At 36.7% G+C, this 17,793-nt stretch overlaps 1 protein-coding gene and 1 non-coding gene across 2 annotated transcripts; both read left to right on the top strand.

The window, feature by feature from the left end:
- The first annotated feature begins 516 nt into the window (after nucleotides 1-516).
- On the top strand, nucleotides 517-16,082 carry LOC121267724 (solanesyl diphosphate synthase 3, chloroplastic/mitochondrial-like). Its single transcript, XM_041171741.1, has 12 exons — nucleotides 517-772; nucleotides 2,154-2,246; nucleotides 3,186-3,266; nucleotides 3,409-3,480; nucleotides 9,297-9,428; nucleotides 9,849-9,935; nucleotides 10,169-10,240; nucleotides 10,356-10,441; nucleotides 12,049-12,181; nucleotides 13,210-13,299; nucleotides 14,657-14,755; nucleotides 15,666-16,082. Exons 1-12 carry the CDS (start codon nucleotides 635-637, stop codon nucleotides 15,843-15,845), a joined length of 1,263 nt encoding a protein of 420 aa, XP_041027675.1. The 5' UTR covers nucleotides 517-634; the 3' UTR covers nucleotides 15,846-16,082.
- On the top strand, nucleotides 8,227-8,345 carry LOC121268690. Its single transcript, XR_005941206.1, has one exon. It is a non-coding gene; the product is annotated as a 5S ribosomal RNA (ribosomal RNA).
- Nucleotides 16,083-17,793: the final 1,711 nt, after the last annotated feature.

The following is a 17,793-nucleotide window of genomic DNA, read 5'->3' as shown; positions in this document are numbered from 1 at the left end:
ACTTTTGTAAAAAAACATAAAAAAATAATATAATTATTTCAAATTTCAAAACAAAAAATATTAAAAATAATATTCATTTAACTTATTAACATTTTTATTCAACTTTTTATCTTTTTTTTCCTAAAATATAATAAAATATCTTAACTTAAACAATTTCATTACTATTTACAAAATACTTTATAATTATTCACAAAATTCGTATCTTGTCATCCAAATGTAACCTTACTCAAGTAAGTTAGAAAAACTTTAGATTTATTATATTAGGTCATGTTTGGTTAGTAAATAGATGAGATTATTTGTACTGTACAGTACTTTTTATATTTAAATACATTATATTTTATTTTTAAATTTTAAAAATATCAACTTAAATAAACAGTAATAAACATTACGTGAACAATGCAAAACTGAAAATAAACGGTAAAAACTGTGTGAACAGTGGGTAAACATTGTAGGCTCGTACGTCCGTCTTACTCTTTTTTGTCTTTTCTTATTTTTACGTAAAAATCACAAATCATTTAAACGGCCAAATCACTGTAGAGAGCTAATTATTTGGACTCACCGCCTCCCGTACCCCGTTCTCTCTCTCTCTCTCTCTCTCTCTCTCACTTGATTTCTGTTCTCAAGTCTCTCGACCATGTTATTTTCTCGGATTTCTAGGATTCCGAGAACAGCCATTAACGGGCGTCGCTGGTTTCTCTCTCTGTGGCCAGAACACCATCCCCAATTCCGTCGCTCCGAGAATCCTTGCTTTCCTAATGGTTCTTCCTTTAAGGTCGCTCCCCTTCAAGAAATCTATTTGAACCTTTTTTGTTTGTTTTTCTTGAATTGAATTGAATCTACTATGTTATTCGGTGAGCTAGTGAGGTGAGCAGTATGTTATTTTATTAGGTTTACCTGGGAATACTTACTTCTTAGTAAGATGAATGAATGGACAATTGCTTATATAGGTTTTTTTTTTAGAGTAAACTCCTAATCGTAGCCCCTGAAAATCTCTTCCAGAAAAAAGAAAAGAAAAAGTTTTGGCCCCCATAGAATCTCTTCCCCTAATCAGAAGCTGTTATTTGATGATGGGTTGTTGTTGTTGGTGGTGGTGGTGGTGGGCCGGTGGCGGCGCTGCTTCTTAGCTTTGAACTTGATAAACAGTTCATGAGTTAAAAGTTGCATTATGGCACTAGTGAAGAGTTGTAACTGCTAGGTTTGGGTACATTAGTATTCTATTCTCAGAATAAACTTCTATTTATTATTTTATTATTATTTTCACTTATTTTTTTATAATTTATTATTTTTCATTACTATTTAATTTTTTTATATTATTATTTTTTTCACTGCTATTCTGTGATATCCCATATGATATGGATAAGGATAGGTGGAGTATGGAATCCCATATTGTTTGGGAAGGAGAAGTTCTTACTCTTTATAAGGTTCCAATAAGGCTTTAAATGCATCATTGATTAGTCATTTTAGAGTATAGGCCATGTGGTTTGGGCCTTCTATTGGGGCGTTACAAATAGTATCAGAGCCTATCCCAATCAGAAATATAGGACTTGAGCTGTGCCACCTACAATGGACAAGCCCTACGAGGACGTCGGGAATTTAAGAGGGTAGATTGTAATACCCTATATGATATGGATAAGGGTAGGTGATGTAATGTGATCTCACATTATTTGAAAAGGAGAAATTCTTACTTTTTATAAGGTTCCAATGAGATTTCAATTACATCATTGACTAATCTTTTTGGAGTATAGGCCATGTGATTTGGGCCTTCCATTAGGGCGTTACATATTCACAACTCTTATCAACAATTTTCACTATCTAAACGTACCTATATGAGGGTACGGTACTTTACCTTATAGCCTGAGGTCTGCTGGGAAATCCAATAGAAATAACTTGAGAAATCACTGCAGTATTTAAAGTTGACTGCTTTGAAGAAAATCTTTAATGTTGATCCTTTATCGATTTGGTGAATGTGTCTAGCCCGTGCGTCTTTGAGTGCCAGTATATTTTTTTTGATCAACCTCTACTGTTTCTAACATGTCTTTTTTCTTTCCTTATCTTTTATTAAGTGGAGCTCTACTCAAAACGACAAAGCTTGGTGGTTATATATTTATAGGCCACTTATATTGTTCCCGCCATTGTTTCTGGTGATTTTTTAGGTCTTGGCCGGTAGTGAAAAATCTTACTGGGGTTTTCCAGCCTTGCATGGTTTTAGACATAAAATCCACCATCAGAGCAGCTCCATAGTTGAGGTAAGGCGTATAATTTTCATTGCCTGCTTTCCTGAATATGCAATTACAATTACGAGTAAATGTACCTAGCTGATATCTTTTACAGGGGGACGTGAATGTCAGAAGTCCAAGAATCATTTAGTTTTATAATGCTTTCCATTTCTTTTCTTCTGTTTTTTTTTTTTTCATTTGGTTTTGGATTTTCCCTTGTTTGGCAGAAGTATGCCTATATTTCATCTTGAATATATTTTAAATTTTCATATTCTCTCAGACAATCTTGCATTTTATTTGGCCTTGGTTCTTGACTTGAAAATTGAAATTAATTCATGTGAGCGATCACAGTAAAGGATGAAATTTGAGAATAGCAAAGCTGAAGGTTGAAAATCCCTGGGGTTGCGGGTATCCAAAACCAATTCCCTTTGTATGCCAAGGGTGGAAGTGGTCATTTTGTTTTTAGAAGGCTGGATGTAAGAGCTTGATGGTATAGAGGAAGTCATGTTTAAATGTATGAAGTAAATTGAGTGTGCAGATGACACTGCTAAATTATCTTTTTTCTTCTAGCAGAACTTAAAAAAAAAAGGGTATAAAGGAGCTTTGTTGTGATAAATATGTTGTTAGGAATTGATGAAGGTGTTTTGTGGAAATCATTTAGAGCTTTAGGAATGCAAGGATATTGCTTTTGGTGTATATGTGGAAGGAATGCTAAAGGGAAAAAATCCATAGTTCAAAGTCGGGGGTTATGATGGTTTGGAAAAGGTCATGGAGAGAATCAGATAGTATGTTGGTTATGTAAATTTCTGTAAACAATTTTTTTTTTGTTACTTTATAATCGTTGTATAATGAGTAACATACTTCACATGTTCTCTTTTTGCTTGTTATGCTTTACACGTCACCCTTCCTGTAGGAAAGTAGCTTGTTCTGCCCCTTTTACCTTGATTTTCCTTTTCACCATTTCTCCAGGAACAACAAGACCCCTTTTCACTTGTTGCTGATGAGTTATCACTTCTTGCTAACAGATTGCGGTTGATGGTAGTTGCTGAGGTATCTGATTTTCTTACTTTTCTGTTAACAGACAAATCAGTATTATTTTTGGGACCTTGGAAGAAGTAGCTAAATATAGGTGTCTTTCATGTAACATTCAATTTGATATCATGTGATCACATCGGGATTTCGTCTGATCCAGGTCCCCAAGCTTGCATCGGCTGCTGAATACTTCTTCAAAATGGGGGTAGATGGGAAGAGGTTTCGTCCCACGGTAACAAAATTATTGCTTTATGCTAATCTTGAGAGCTTTCTCCACTTCTTGGGTGGTTGTTTGGTTGTCATCTTATGTTTTATAGAAATTCATGCTTTAATTGTGACTTTGATGTGAGAGGAAACCATTCAAACAGACATTTCATTTTTTTTAACAGTCACACACATCATGCTAGTAGTGAAACATTCACTATTCTACTTTGGGTTTTTTTTTCCCCTTCACTACCATTATTTAAACAGGCCTTTGAGGCTATTGTCTCAGGTCAAACCTCAATTTAGTGATTTGAGACCCACATTTAATGGTGTTTCCCACTCATAATTTTTTTATTTATGACTAAAATATTTTATTAAGATAAGTAGCAAGGCAAAGCCAAGTACACATGAAGTATGCAAAGCCAAGCCCACTCACATTTATACTTAGTTACAATGTGTGTCTCATATCCTTGTTAACTCTGTTCTAATATCAAGAACTAGTATACACACATATTTACATACTTATGTTTTGTCTATTTTATCAATGTTCACAAGATTCTACAACCCCGAAGAGTATTTTACACATCTTCTGGTACTTGTGCTAAATAAATAAATCTTGAAAGATTGTTGTAGTTCGAATCCTCTTGGGTGCAAACAATTTCTAGGGGCCATCGGACTGGGAAAACTTCCCCTTGAATTACCCAAGGTGTACTTGTGGGAAACTCCTTACCGAGGGCCTATGCACCCCCTGGGATTAGTTTGGATTTTGTTCTCGGACACCCGGCGCCAATAAAAAAAAGTATATTATGCAAAATCATTGGTCTATATAGCAACTCCTCACCTGAATGTAATAGACACACTTTACATAAGTCCTAAGATTTGAAACTCTAGGGTGCTTCTCTATTGCTCTAAGTGTGGTGCTCTCTCTCTCTCTCTCTCTCTCTCTCTCTCTCTCATTTTATGCGTGCACGTTAGTGTTTTTTCCCAAATTCTAGACTTCACGATGGGGGCAGCCCTCCCCCATAGGGATGACAATTTGTGTCACATCATTCTGGTTCTGGTAACAAAACAATCAACTCTAACGTGACCCTAGTAATTAAATGTGCCAGTACAGCTCAAGTCATTCAGGTTTGTGTTGGGTTATTCGTGGTCACAAAGGAGTCAACTTATTTTTTTGATAAGTAAAAATATTATATATATAAAAAAGGAATAACCAAGTACACTGATGTATACAAGAAAACACAATGCCCATTGACCCCAATGACCCAAAAAACCCATGAAAAACAACCCAAAATACATTAAGCCCGACCACAACCCCTTGTTTCCTGTAGAACAGGAGTCAACTTAACCTGACCCAAATAATTAGATGCTTCAGTCCAATTCAGGTAATTTGGATTTGTGTTGGATTATTTGTCAACTTAACCTGACCTGAATTATTAATTGTCTCAGTCAGATTCAAGTCATTCGGGTTTGTGTCTGGTTATTTGGATTCGGGTCAGATTAACCTTCTTTTATCACTATCTATAATCATAGACACATTTTCTAGTGTATCTATTTTAGTCATATCATTATCTTCCATTTCTTTATTAGACATTGCCTGAATAGCTTGGTCAATCATTAGTACACATCAACACATTGGCAACGTCCATCAGATTATATTATAAACTCGAAAGTTTTAAATTTTCAGGAATTCAAATATGGATTGTGGTACTCAAAATAGGTCACCAATTTTATAAATATGACAATCCAGCAAAATTTTGCACAAGTGAAAATGGAAAAAAGGCACATACCAGTTCTCGAGTTTGGCTTTGACTATCCTCTTGTAGTAATCCAAGAAAAAACAATGATTCTTCATTTTTGGGATTTGATCTTGGTGGTTTTGATTTTGAGGATTTAATATTTGGGGATCTTATGACTAGGGTGCTAGGGTTCCTTCCAATACAAAGGTCAAAGGGTTTTTCATTATTTGAGGGTTCTCACTTTTTAACGTTTGTGAATTTCTCGAAACTTACTTATCAAAATAGATGCACAGGTGTTTTTGTTTGTCATTAATATTCGAGTGTACCAGATTCGCTCCTTGAGAGCCCCCCTTCTTTGTTTTGAAGCTGTCTCCAGTCTTAAAGTGAACTTATCAAAGTCCGAAATAGTTCTTGTTGGCTTGGTTAATAATTTAAGCAAAGTGGCTGCCAACTTGGGCTGTCATCCTTGCCCATGAAGTACGTGGGACTTCCTTTAGGGGCTCCTCATAAATCCAAGGCAATGTGGGATGGGATTGTTGAGAAAATCAAGTGCAAACTGGCAGGTTGGAAGAGAATTTACTTGTCTAAAGGTGGTAGAACCATGCTTATTAAGGGCATATTATCTAATCTTCCAACGTACTTTTTATCTTTGTTCCCTTTGCCTGTAAGGGTGGCAAATAGACTGGAGAATATTTACCGTGACTTCTTGTGGGGAGGGTTAGAAGATGAGAAAAAATTCTATTTAATTAAATGGGATAAAGTCTGGACCCCTTTGTCTTGTGGTGGATTGGGAGTTAGAAAATTGAGAACCTTCAACGAGGCTCTTCTTGGAAAGTGGCTATGGTGGTACCATCATGAAGGGGACGCTCTTTAGAGAAGCATCATCAATATTAAATATGAGAGCATTTGGGGAGATTGGTGCTCTAATGCAGTAGGAGGGGCCTCCTACGGGGTGGGTGTTTGGAAATTCATTTGGAATGGATGGGAAGATATACTCGGTGATTTCAGACTTGAGGTGGGAAGGGGCACACGAATCAAGTTTTGACATGATATTTGGTGTGGAGATGTGGCCTTGAAATATGCTTTCCCCCTCTTTATAGGATTGCGTCAGATAAGGATGCTTCTATGGCTCATAATATGAGCATTTCCACTGATTCTCTTCATTGGTCTGTGAGTTTTTCTAGAGCTGTACAGGATTGGGAGGTAGACGAAATTGCTGACTTCTACAATGTTTTATATGTGCTAAAAGTGCAAGCAGGAAGGGAGGACAGACTATTATGGACACGTACAGGGAACAAGAAATTTTTAGTCCGCTCTTATTGCAAGGTATTGACAGTTCACCCCTCCAAGTTGTACTTTTTTTTTTTTTGGCTGGTTGGCATCCTATGGGAAACTATTGACTATCGACAAGCTGAAAAAGCACGGCCTTTACTTAATAGATTGGTGCTTCATGTGTAAACACAACAGCGAATCAGCAGACCACCTGCTTCTCCATTGCGAAGTAGTCAAGGCTTTATGGGATGACATCTTCACTAGGCTTGGTATTGCATGGGTTATGCCTAGGAGGGTGATGGATTTATTGTCATGTTGGAGAGGGATTCGGAGCCACCGTCACATTGCAGCTGTTTGGAATATGGTGCCTTTATGTATAATGTGGTGCACATGGAATAAAAGAAGTGGTCGATGTTATGAAAATAGGGAACGCTCTCCGGATGGTTTTAGGGCCTTTTTCTATTGCACATGGTTGCTTTCGGCTTCATCTATAGTATTGAACCGAGCGAGTTTTAATAACTTTTATGCTACTTTTCGTAGCAAGTAGTTTGTAACTAGGTTCTTTCTTGTATATTTCTTGTGTACTCGAACATTGCCTATTTATGTGGATTAATAAAAATTCTTGCTTTTTTTTTTTATAAGTAATAAAAATTCTTACCTATAAAAAAAATATATTAAGTGTAAAAGAGTTATTAAAATATTATTCAGAAGTCACTAAGACTTTTTGATGATCAATACCATGCATATAATGAGAATGGTGCAAATCGAATAATGCATTACAAAAGTGGCGAATCATATAAATGAGTCAATAGGGTCAACCCATAGATTACACAAGTGGACCCAAATATGAGTCAATTCGGGTTTGTGTCAAATTGATTTGGACATGATTAAGTACAATCCCAACCCTATTATTTCGTGTCGTATTCATGTCGGGTTCGTAGGTCATGTAAAATGTTGCCAATCCTACTCTAGTGAAGAAAGGATTCAATCTTAAGTCTCTAGTGTGATGCCAAGAGACTTTACCATCTAAACTAGTGGACACCTTCGACAGCTCTTAACTCTACTTTTTGTCTCATCAATACATTTTTAGGATATCAAAGTACCTTTAGCAAAATCTGATTTGTTCTTTTATGTTTGATTAACACAAACTTAATTATTTTGAAATATAATTTAAATTGCATCACATATGAGTTTGGGACTCATACTGTTTTCAAGAATTTTAAAGTTTTATCTTGGCACAACACCTCAGCTTCAAAAGGTGATTTTTGAGTAGGGAATGAATATGTGTTTGGGGATGTGGAATAATGAGAAACTTTTCTTTCAAAGAGTTGCAAGGCCTTGGTATGATTTAGGATGATAGACCCTTGTAGGAGGAATAGAGGTTTGGAAAGGCAACTATTAGCAGTGACCTGGAAAGGATAATCCTTATGGAGGAGATATGTTGGAGACTATAATCTAGGGCATTGTGGCTTTAGGGAAGGTATAGATGCATAAAGTTATTTTATCGAGCGGCAATATGAATAGAAGGAGCAATTCTATTGACTCCCTACATGTGAATGGAAGAAACAATTGGAGTCCCATTAGAATCATTATAAAGATAAAGAACTTCTCTCTCCCAAGTAATGTGGGATCCCATACACTAGCTACAGTCATCCTCAGTATGGGGTATCACAATCTCTTGTATAGCGGCTTTAGTAAAATTTCTTACATTGGATAGTAATAGTGGTTAATTTTTTTACAGGTGCAAGAATAGTGGGGGAATTGGGTGCGATCATACCAGCACTAATGCAACGGATCCCATCAGAACTCCGAAGTTAAGCATGCTTGGCAAAGAGTAGTACTAGGATGGGTGGCCTCATGGGAAGTCCTTGTGTTGCACCCCTTTCTTGCTCACATTATGTTTTGTATCATAATCCCAAGGGGTTGGTTCAAGTGGTAAAGGCCTTGGTCTTGGTTGTATGCTCCCTCCAAGTCTCAAGGTTATCCTCTTGGGTGCAAACAATTTCTAGGGACCATCAGACTTGAATTACCTGAGGTGTACTTGCGGGAAACTCCTTGCCGAGGGCCTGTGCACCCCCGGGATTAGTCAGGACTTTGTTCTCGGACACCCGGTGCCAAAAAAAAAAGGGGGGGAATTGGCAGATTACCTTCTTTTGCATTGTGAGGTTTCTATCCTTCTATGGAACATGGTTTTTTATATCTTTGGGTTTAGATTGGGTTATACCTTTTCATGTGCTGGATCTTTTAATGTGTTAGAAAGGACAGTTTGGTAGTCATCAATGCACACTGCTTTGGAGAATGTCTGCGTTGTGCTAATTGTGGTGTCTTTGAAGAGACAAAATTGATCGTAGTTTGGAGGATTGTGAGAGATCGGTACTGGAGCTTATCGGAGCTTAAAATCTTTCTTTCTTATTACCCTCTTTCATTGGATTGTGGTACAAAATTGTGCTACTTTAAATTTCTAATTTTCAAGAATGTTTAACACTTTTTTCCTTTTGCTAGTTAGGTGGATGCCTTGTATCCTTTCAGTGTACTGAAGTAAGAATGTTTTCGTTCTAATAAAACTTTTCATTACTTATAAAAAAAAGAGTTTTATTTATGGATTAAAAAAAATATCCATACTTTTGACTGTACATGCTGTTGATGTGCTCTTTCTCTGAGTTTAATTTTATCTTTTTGCCCTCCAAACAAACTAGCCATTTTTCCCACTTGCTCATGCACCACAATGGGGACTTGATGTTTCACAGCTATTGTTTTGGGAATTTATGCCAGCAACACTGTATGTGTCTCGTCGGCTTGTGTGTATCAAATGACATAAATATGTTCCATGCAGGTTTTGTTATTGATGGCAACAGCTTTGAATGTTTCTATACCAGAACCATATCCCAGTGGGTACGGAGATGCTTTGACTGACGAACTACGTGCCAGACAGCAATGTATAGCTGAGATCACAGAGATGATTCATGTCAGTTATTCTTCTTTCAAATGCTTTTGTGCAATATTTTTGCTGATCCTGATACATCTTTGGATCATCAGTTCCTGAATGAGATAGTAAGAAATGAGAGTTCCAGTCCACTGATCATTTTTAATCGTGGCTCATTTCATCTGTTTGTTTGTCTTTTATTTTCATTTTACTAGTAATTTTAAATATACTATTTTATTCCATTTTAACCTTGTAGCAACAGGATATGAGATCTTACCATTTTCATTCTTCTCCTTTCTATGTTGTGATACACGTGTATTTGAAATGGCCCTTGAGAGAGCCATAGACCATGCAGTTGGCTTTTTCCTGTATTGTTCTGCACAGTTGTGATGATCCTTTTCATACCATGAGCCTTCTTCATTATTTATTGGATACTCGACATACTTATGTCATTGTCTTTAGGTGGCAAGCCTTCTACATGATGATGTCTTGGATGATGCGGATACAAGACGTGGCATTGGTTCACTAAATTTTGTAATGGGCAATAAGGTACATTTTCTATTTTAAATTGGTCACATTTTCCTTTTATTTTTGTGAAAATACAAATTTTAATGTATCTCTGCTTTACTATATTGGCAATCACTGAAATTCTGTTTTAGCTCTTCTAAAGAGTAATAGACTGTTTTCAGGGATTTTCGCTCCCCCTGATGTTTTGTCAATCCAAGTTGTGGAGCAGTGTAGCCTGACATTGTTTTTGATCTTTTGGCTCATTTGAAATGCAGTTAGCAGTACTAGCAGGAGATTTTCTGCTCTCTCGAGCTTGTGTGGCACTCGCCTCATTGAAAAACACGGAGGTGTCATATTTCTTCTACATATCAATAGACGTGTCAAACTAGATTGAGCAATGATATGGAGGTGTGGAGTTTTTATTTTCAACTCATTGTCTGTGCCTTTAACATGTATTTTTAGGTTGTATCATTACTGGCAAAAGTTGTGGAGCATCTTGTGACAGGTGAAACCATGCAAATGAGTGCTACATCTGAACAACGTTGTAGGTATCCTGCTCCACTATTCCCATCATTTATAAATTTCGGGAGTACATATGCAAGTCTTACGAACACAATAGTTTCTCAGCATTCATTTCTCTCGTTTTTCCAACCTGTCTGGTATTCCTTATACTTTCATACTTGCTGATACCTCAGATCATCCAAATGTAGTTTGTCACAAACTTACTTTAATGCAGGATGGACTAAATAGTTTTCACGCACAGATAACTTTACTAAGATGATTGTTCCATTTTTTTGTTTTTGATAAGTAAACAAGGAGATATACAAAGGTACGCCCTATCTATGTGGACGCAATAGAGACAAGAAAATTATGTAAATCGAGGCCATTAAAGTCTACAGCTATGGCCCAACAAGTACATAGAGTTCTAATAAAAAAAAGCTTTTAGTTCCTCTATTTATCTCTCCTTGTCTTCGAACATCTGATCATTGCGCTTCTGCCACAACCACCACAAAATGCATATAGGGACCACCTTCCACACAGCTTTAATTTGTTGAATTGTTCCAAAATTTGTGTCACTGGTTCTACAGTTTGAATGTCTGTATCGCCTACGTCATGAGTTCCTATGTTTTCTCTGTTTAGGTAAACATGTTTTATCTATTTAATATCTTCTGTGATTTGCTTAACCATCTGCATTGTATTGATTTTGTTCAACATTGGAATGATGCAATATCCTCAACTGTTGATCATATTTACGTTAGAATATTCAGCTCAATCATCTCTCTCTTGTATTTCTTTTTTAAAAGACTCACTTTACCATATGTCATTTGTTATGTCGTCCTCTTGTAGCTCAAAGGATACAATTAGTGATTTGTGTGAGATGATACTTCTGTCCTAAACGAATTAGGTGATGGATGTTTTGTGGAAGATATAACACCTGATAAAAATTTTGCATTGACTTGACCAAAATCCACCGAGACATTTGACTTGCTTGATGCTTAAGTGCCCACCTATGGCTTAGTAGCACAAGCTTGCATCTCGTAACACGTATGCTGTGCCTTGGTAATTCCTTGATTCACCTTAATAAATATTGTCAGCTCCCAGCTTGTGCATGCATGTGGGCATTATCAATTCGATTATAAGTTTAGCACTTCTTCCCTGCAGGCAATGGTTGCCTTCTTGGGGGTGAATATTCCATGGAAAGTGTGGCTTAAACACGAGGTGTGCACGCACACATAACACATCAAACACATGACTTCCTCATGTGAATGGATGTGAATGCTGTAGAAACACTCATGAATGCATGTGATTATGTGGCAAGATATGGGTAGATTGGGTATCTTGGGTGAAACTGGAGATTCATAATTCATGTTTTAACTGTTAGAAGTTTCATTAGTAGACATTAGCTATGCATTTATATACAAGCAAAGTTCAGTTAGCAAGAAATTTAAGCATTTAGTGAGTAGTTCGTAGGTACTGTTCACACTACTGAACTGCAAAATTATCCATGCTACTGCAGTTATAGCAGTGAAATAGTAAGGATAATTTGGTCTTTTGATTTTGATAAGTACAGTTTTAATAAACCCCAACCTTACCTCCAGGATTTCTGGAGTAGTAGTAATTTTGTGATAATACAGGCTTCTTTTGGCAATTGCAGCATGGAATATTATATGCAGAAAACATACTACAAGACAGCATCCCTAATTTCCAACAGCTGCAAAGCAATTGCCCTTCTTGCTGGGCAGACTGCAGAAGTTGCAATGTTGGCTTATGAGTATGGCAGAAATCTGGTTTGTTTCTCATCCAAAAATAAAGAACAAATCTGGCCTGTAAATTCTTTTAGCTCTCTTAGCTGTTAATTACTTCCTGGGAAAGAATTAGAGAGTGACGGAAGTCTGGAATAAGCTTTCCTTCCTAACCTCAAGTTACTAGGCCTCTCGTTCTATACAAATAAAAAAAATGGCAGAAAAATGAACTTGAGGATCTTATGAGCTGATTTAATGCTCTGGCAGGTCAAAGAGGATCGCCCATACATTATTTTCTGAATTAAATGACTAGTTGGGGCTTTCTCTTGTATCGCCCCTCTGCGCTCTTAGTGAAATTTGAAGTACCAAAAAATACCAAAATTGTTTTATGCCTAACTTATTGTTGTAGTTAATTTAATTCAATTTTTGTAATCAAGTAGATGGGTTTGGGTCCATTTGTATTGCAGTTTTTGCAATTGCCTACGTTTACTGCTAAGCTCTATTAGGATCAAGTTTAGAAGGGGAATGCTGTTATCATGCAGAAGAGCATAGCTTTTCATGTTAAATGATAGCACCAGTCATCTTTACCTTGATTGGCATGCTGTTATCTATATGAAAGGTGAAGAATGGGCTGTAAACACAAGACCATAAACTACAGTTCTGTATGTATGGAGAGGGAATCAGGGGGGAGAGGGGATGAGCAACTCGCCCCCCACAACCCCCCCCCCCCCCCCCCCCCCCTCCCCCCCAATCAGGCTGCTTGTGTGACCAAACAAACTTTGCACAACCATGCGATAAGGGCCTGCATGGCCTGAACTAGACAATCATGCATAGGTGTTGCTCCTGTATATGACCCGTGTACTTGGGCCATCCCATTTCTTTCGTCATTGAAATTCTTCTTTACCAATCAAAAATAAATAAAAGTTATGTTTTAGGGCCTGCAAATAATTCTGAACTGGATGCTTCCCTTCCCTTGCTCTGGACAAGTTTTGATGTCCATTTTTTTTTTTTTTGGTGTGTGTGTGTGTGTATCTATAGAGCTGACCGTTGGTCTATTTTGTTTTCTTCCTCAGGGACTAGCATATCAATTGATAGATGACGTTCTTGATTTCACAGGAACATCAGCTTCCCTTGGAAAGGGTTCTCTATCTGATATCCGTCATGTAATTCATCTATCCTCTGATATCTTCTCAAATGATCCCTTTTGCCATTTTACTTGTCCCCTTTGTCCTCTCACCTCCGTCATTTGTTGAAGGAAAATACTTTAGCCACAAGGGATTCCACAAAAGTAAACCTACAATCTGATGTCACTTGATGTGGTATATCAGATTGTAAAGTTACTTTTATTATAAAGTAGATCTAACGAATTCCATAAAGACACATCAGTTTGTAGGTTTACTTTGTGTAATCTGTCCACAGTTTAGGCAATAATTATTTTACTTAAAGTTCACACTGTTAATGTGTCCACTTAGATGCTTAGACAATTCGTTGGTAATGTTATTTGTTTTTAGTTGAAAGCTTCTTGAAGTGCATGCTTATACCCTAGCATTCCTGCCGATCTTTGTTCAGAGACAAGCATACTTAAATAACTCAAGCTATTAAACTATATATTAGCTAGAAATGTGCTGGGAGGACAAGAATCAATGATTTCATACCTTGACCCTTGTGGTCTACATCATAGCTCCCTTTTTACTTCTAAATAGTTAGCAATACCTAGAAATAACCTCAAATTGGACCTGTTAGATTACTAAAATTGCACTATAACATAATGGTGAGTGTGTTTTTAAAGTTTTTCGTATGGTGATCTATTGCTAGCATTTGGCTGCAATATTATCAGCAATTGTAGGGGTCTCTATACCAACTTGTGGATTGTTGGCACATCTATAAGCATTTCATGTATGGTAGTTTGTAATAACGAGCTTGTATTTATTCCCTTCCTGTTTTTGGAATTGAAGATTCTCCATTTTTTAGGCCTGGAATTAACACCTTATTTAACACCTTTTATGTGTTCATCGAAGGTCTTGCACCTGTAATCCCAGTGTTTCATTATTGTCACATTCATATATTTCTGGTGAATTAATATAGGATCAAACTAGAACATCAGTTTGTGGCAAGCGGTAACTTAATTATTCCTGAGTTTTCAGTGGTAGTGTTCCTCCATCTTTGTTCTTTCAGCACACTATTGGAGGATCCCTCCAACTACCCCTTTTTGTCAAGTAGCATCCTAGGCAATATTGTGTCATGTCATCTGTGTATCGCCACCTTGGCAGTCAAACTGGGCCGTAGGGTGCATTTGACAGTTGATGGTAGGTTGAAGGTGCAGTGTGCCAGTTTTGAAGTTTGGGTGCAATAAAACACCTGTCAATTTGGGGGTGGAAAGTGTATTTTCTCTTTTAAGTTTTTACATAATGTATATTTCGAAAGCAAGTTTTTTTCCTATTTTATTAAAACCAATATCAATGACGACACATTGAGTTTTTTTATATCCCATTAGCAAAAGAAATAAATGTACTTTTGTAGGGAATCATAACTGCTCCAATACTGTTTGCTATGGAAGAGTTCCCTCAGTTGCGTGCAGTTGTTGATCAGGGCCTTGACAACCCTGCAAATGTTGATCTTGTAAGTCCGTCCAGTTTATTTTTCTTTTAATTGTACTTGTCAGGAAAAAAGTCTTTTGATTATTCTTGTTGACTGTTGCATGTGATATGTGATGTCAGTTGCCAAAACTGCTACAGACAATACTTGAAGATTCTATATTTCATTCTCTCATAACTATTGGTTGGTTTTAAAATCCTCTGCTGGAAGGGGACAGGTTTCTAAATATCTATCGAGTTTGTACAAGAGTTGTCATATCTTCGTCGCTCTCCTGATTTTTTTAACCTGGACACCCATATTTTGACTGGGAGAAATCGACACTGCATTGGGCTCTTCTATTTGTGCATTTCATACCCTAAGAATAAATTTCTCTACCTTCAAATATGGCTTTGACTCAGATGTAGTATAGCTTCCTGCCAAATCATGCCTTCTGTTAAACTTCTCTATTGTGCGTTTCATTCCCTCTGAATAACCTTTTCTGCCTTCAAATATATGGCTTAACTTCCTTCCAAAGCATGCCTTCTGTTATTCTGTTTCAAGACTCTGTGTCCTTTTTCAATTATTCTCACCTTCATAATGACCCAACTCCCAAAACCATTTCATTTCTCTTAAAACTGGCCATTTATATGCTCAAGGAGATTTTCAGTCTGTGGATGGGACTATGAAACTGAATCGCTGTCATCTTTTCTCGTATGACCTTAACTAGTCACGATATGTTCAATAGATACTAACATGTATTACTGACTTCAGCCTTTTATTTTCTGGGAACAGGATGTGCAGGTTTTTTAGTTCCAATATCAAACATGTGCCCGCATTATTTTGATATTTCTGAATCTATTTGTCAGACTACAACCTTGATTGAAATACCGATTAAAATAAATAGGCCACTATTGGATTCTTTTTCTGAAATTTTATCTCTATCTGAAAAAATTAGGCTCTCGAGTACCTTGGGAAGAGTCGCGGAATACAGCGAGCTAGAGAGCTTGCCATGAAGCATGCCAACCTTGCTGCTGCAGCAATTCATTCTCTCCCGGAGAACGATAATGAGGAGGTAAGAAAATCAAGGAGGGCACTCTTGGATCTCACTCATAGAGTCATTACCAGAACCAAGTGACCAGACAATACTTGCAATTCACACCATAAATAGAGAGACATTATACGTGTCTTTCATTATTTCTGTAACGTGAGGGGCAATGCCCCTCGTTTTGATATATATTCTTTCTATCATTGCAATTTCTTTTTTCAATAATTTTTGGAAAATCACTATTTTCTTGTAAATGAAACTCTTAGCTTGGAGAACAATTACACAGCTGACTATCTTACAATGTGGAATCGATTGCCATTGTGTCGACTCTTGGCTATTCTTGAGTTATTTTCCGGGTTGGAAGATGTCCATCATTTACTGAGATTGTCCTTGATTTATTCACATTTTCTGTGGGGTCTGCACGAGGAGGTAGTAGTGTTCTCGTATCAATCTTAACCAGACAAAACTGGATGGAAAATTAATCTATTTTTTAATCACATCTATTGCAAATCTATGCTCATGCGGTCTCTGCTTAATAATTTATATGATATATACTAAACGTACGGATGGTGCTTGTATGGGATGAGCAAAAAATAGGTGTTTTTATTATTAGTAAATATAAAATATATCTGTAATTCTTACATTAAGGCGCTGATTGGATAGTGAGTTGAGATGTGATGAGATGAAAGTTGAATAAAATATTATTATTATTTTGGAATTTGAAAATGTTGACTTTTTTTGTTATATTTTATATGAAAATTTGAAAAAGTTATAATGATGGAATGAGATGAGACGAAATACTTTTACTATCCAAACGAGACTTAAGTTACCAAAAAAAGAGGAGGGGGGGGGGGGGGGGGGGGGGGTGCCTGAAGATAGATATAATTCCACTTGTAAAGGATTAATTGGATATTGTTGGCAGTTGGAGACGCATGCAGATGTACAATAATGGAGGATGGTCGAATGATAAATTTGTGAAATGAATCCCCAAGCATTTTGGTGCAACCATTATCAGGTTATTTATTACCTACCTTTGATATTGGAATAGTTAATACATGAGTACGTACGTGTAAACCTGAAGTAATATTTCAACCCTGTTTCCTTTTCTACTTAATTTCCATGTTCATTGAGTAGTACAGATTAATCATAAGAGTGCTTGAGGTTACAGAAATACAAAGACATAATTAAAGAGCATGCACGCAGGTTATCATGCGAGAGACATGTTGGAGAATGATGTTTTGCAATTTATTGTTAGTTTTTTTTTATAGTATTCAACGCGTGTTTTTAGAGCAATCATAGGGAACCCTCCCTCACAATGACGATTCTAAAACTCAAATTCATGATCTCTAGTTCTGATACTACTTATTGAACCATGAAACGTTGAACTCTCAATCCTCTTAAAACTCATTGATGTTATGAAATACACATTCAAGTCTTTTATGGCATTCAACATCGCGTTCGTGCATTTGTTTTTAGAGTAGTTGTAAAGAGCAATATTGTGAACACGAGTATAGATCTTTGTCAACAGGAATGAAGCATGTGCTAGTTACCGATATCTTATCACGTGAAGGCGTTGTGTTGCCCAATTAGTCTAAATTTTAACAATATTTCTCAAGATAGTGTTAAGCCCTGGTAGATATAAAGATGCATGGTTCTGGAGACATGAGAAGAGTGGAAATTTTAGTGTGAGGAGTGCATACAGATTCATGACAGTTCTGAAATCTTAAGACTCACCAGAAAACTATATAAGAAATGAAGATAAGAAATTATGGAAGTCTTTGTGGCAAATGCATATTCCCCATAAGATTAAGATCTTTGCATGGAGGGCTTGTAAAGATGGGTTACCTACTAAACATAATTTGCTCAAAAGAAAGATTGTGGAATCTGCTCAGTGTGATTTCTGTGGATCCCAGAATGAAGACTTTGCTCTTGCAATTATTAACTGTCCCGATACTCTTGCTGCTTGGAACATGTTTATGCCCGCAATAAGTACTAGTCCTCCTACTGATTTTATTAAGGGTACAGTCAGAAGGTTATT

Source organism: Juglans microcarpa x Juglans regia, chromosome 5S (assembly GCF_004785595.1).
Source record: "Juglans microcarpa x Juglans regia isolate MS1-56 chromosome 5S, Jm3101_v1.0, whole genome shotgun sequence".
Taxonomy (NCBI): domain Eukaryota; kingdom Viridiplantae; phylum Streptophyta; class Magnoliopsida; order Fagales; family Juglandaceae; genus Juglans; species Juglans microcarpa x Juglans regia.
Note: the sequence above shows the minus strand (reverse complement) of the source record. Positions and strands in the feature narration are given on the sequence as shown.

What these genes read in the sequence shown, in the direction of transcription:
- LOC121267724 (XM_041171741.1), top strand. Translation starts at nt 635, where the DNA reads ATGTTATTTTCTCGGATTTCTAGGATTCCGAGAACAGCCATTAACGGG. An exon ending in CTAATGGTTCTTCCTTTAAG is followed by an intron (nt 773 to 2,153) that starts GTCGCTCCCCTT and finishes GTGATTTTTTAG; the next exon opens with GTCTTGGCCGGTAGTGAAAA. An exon ending in GGAAGAGGTTTCGTCCCACG is followed by an intron (nt 3,481 to 9,296) that starts GTAACAAAATTA and finishes TGTTCCATGCAG; the next exon opens with GTTTTGTTATTGATGGCAAC.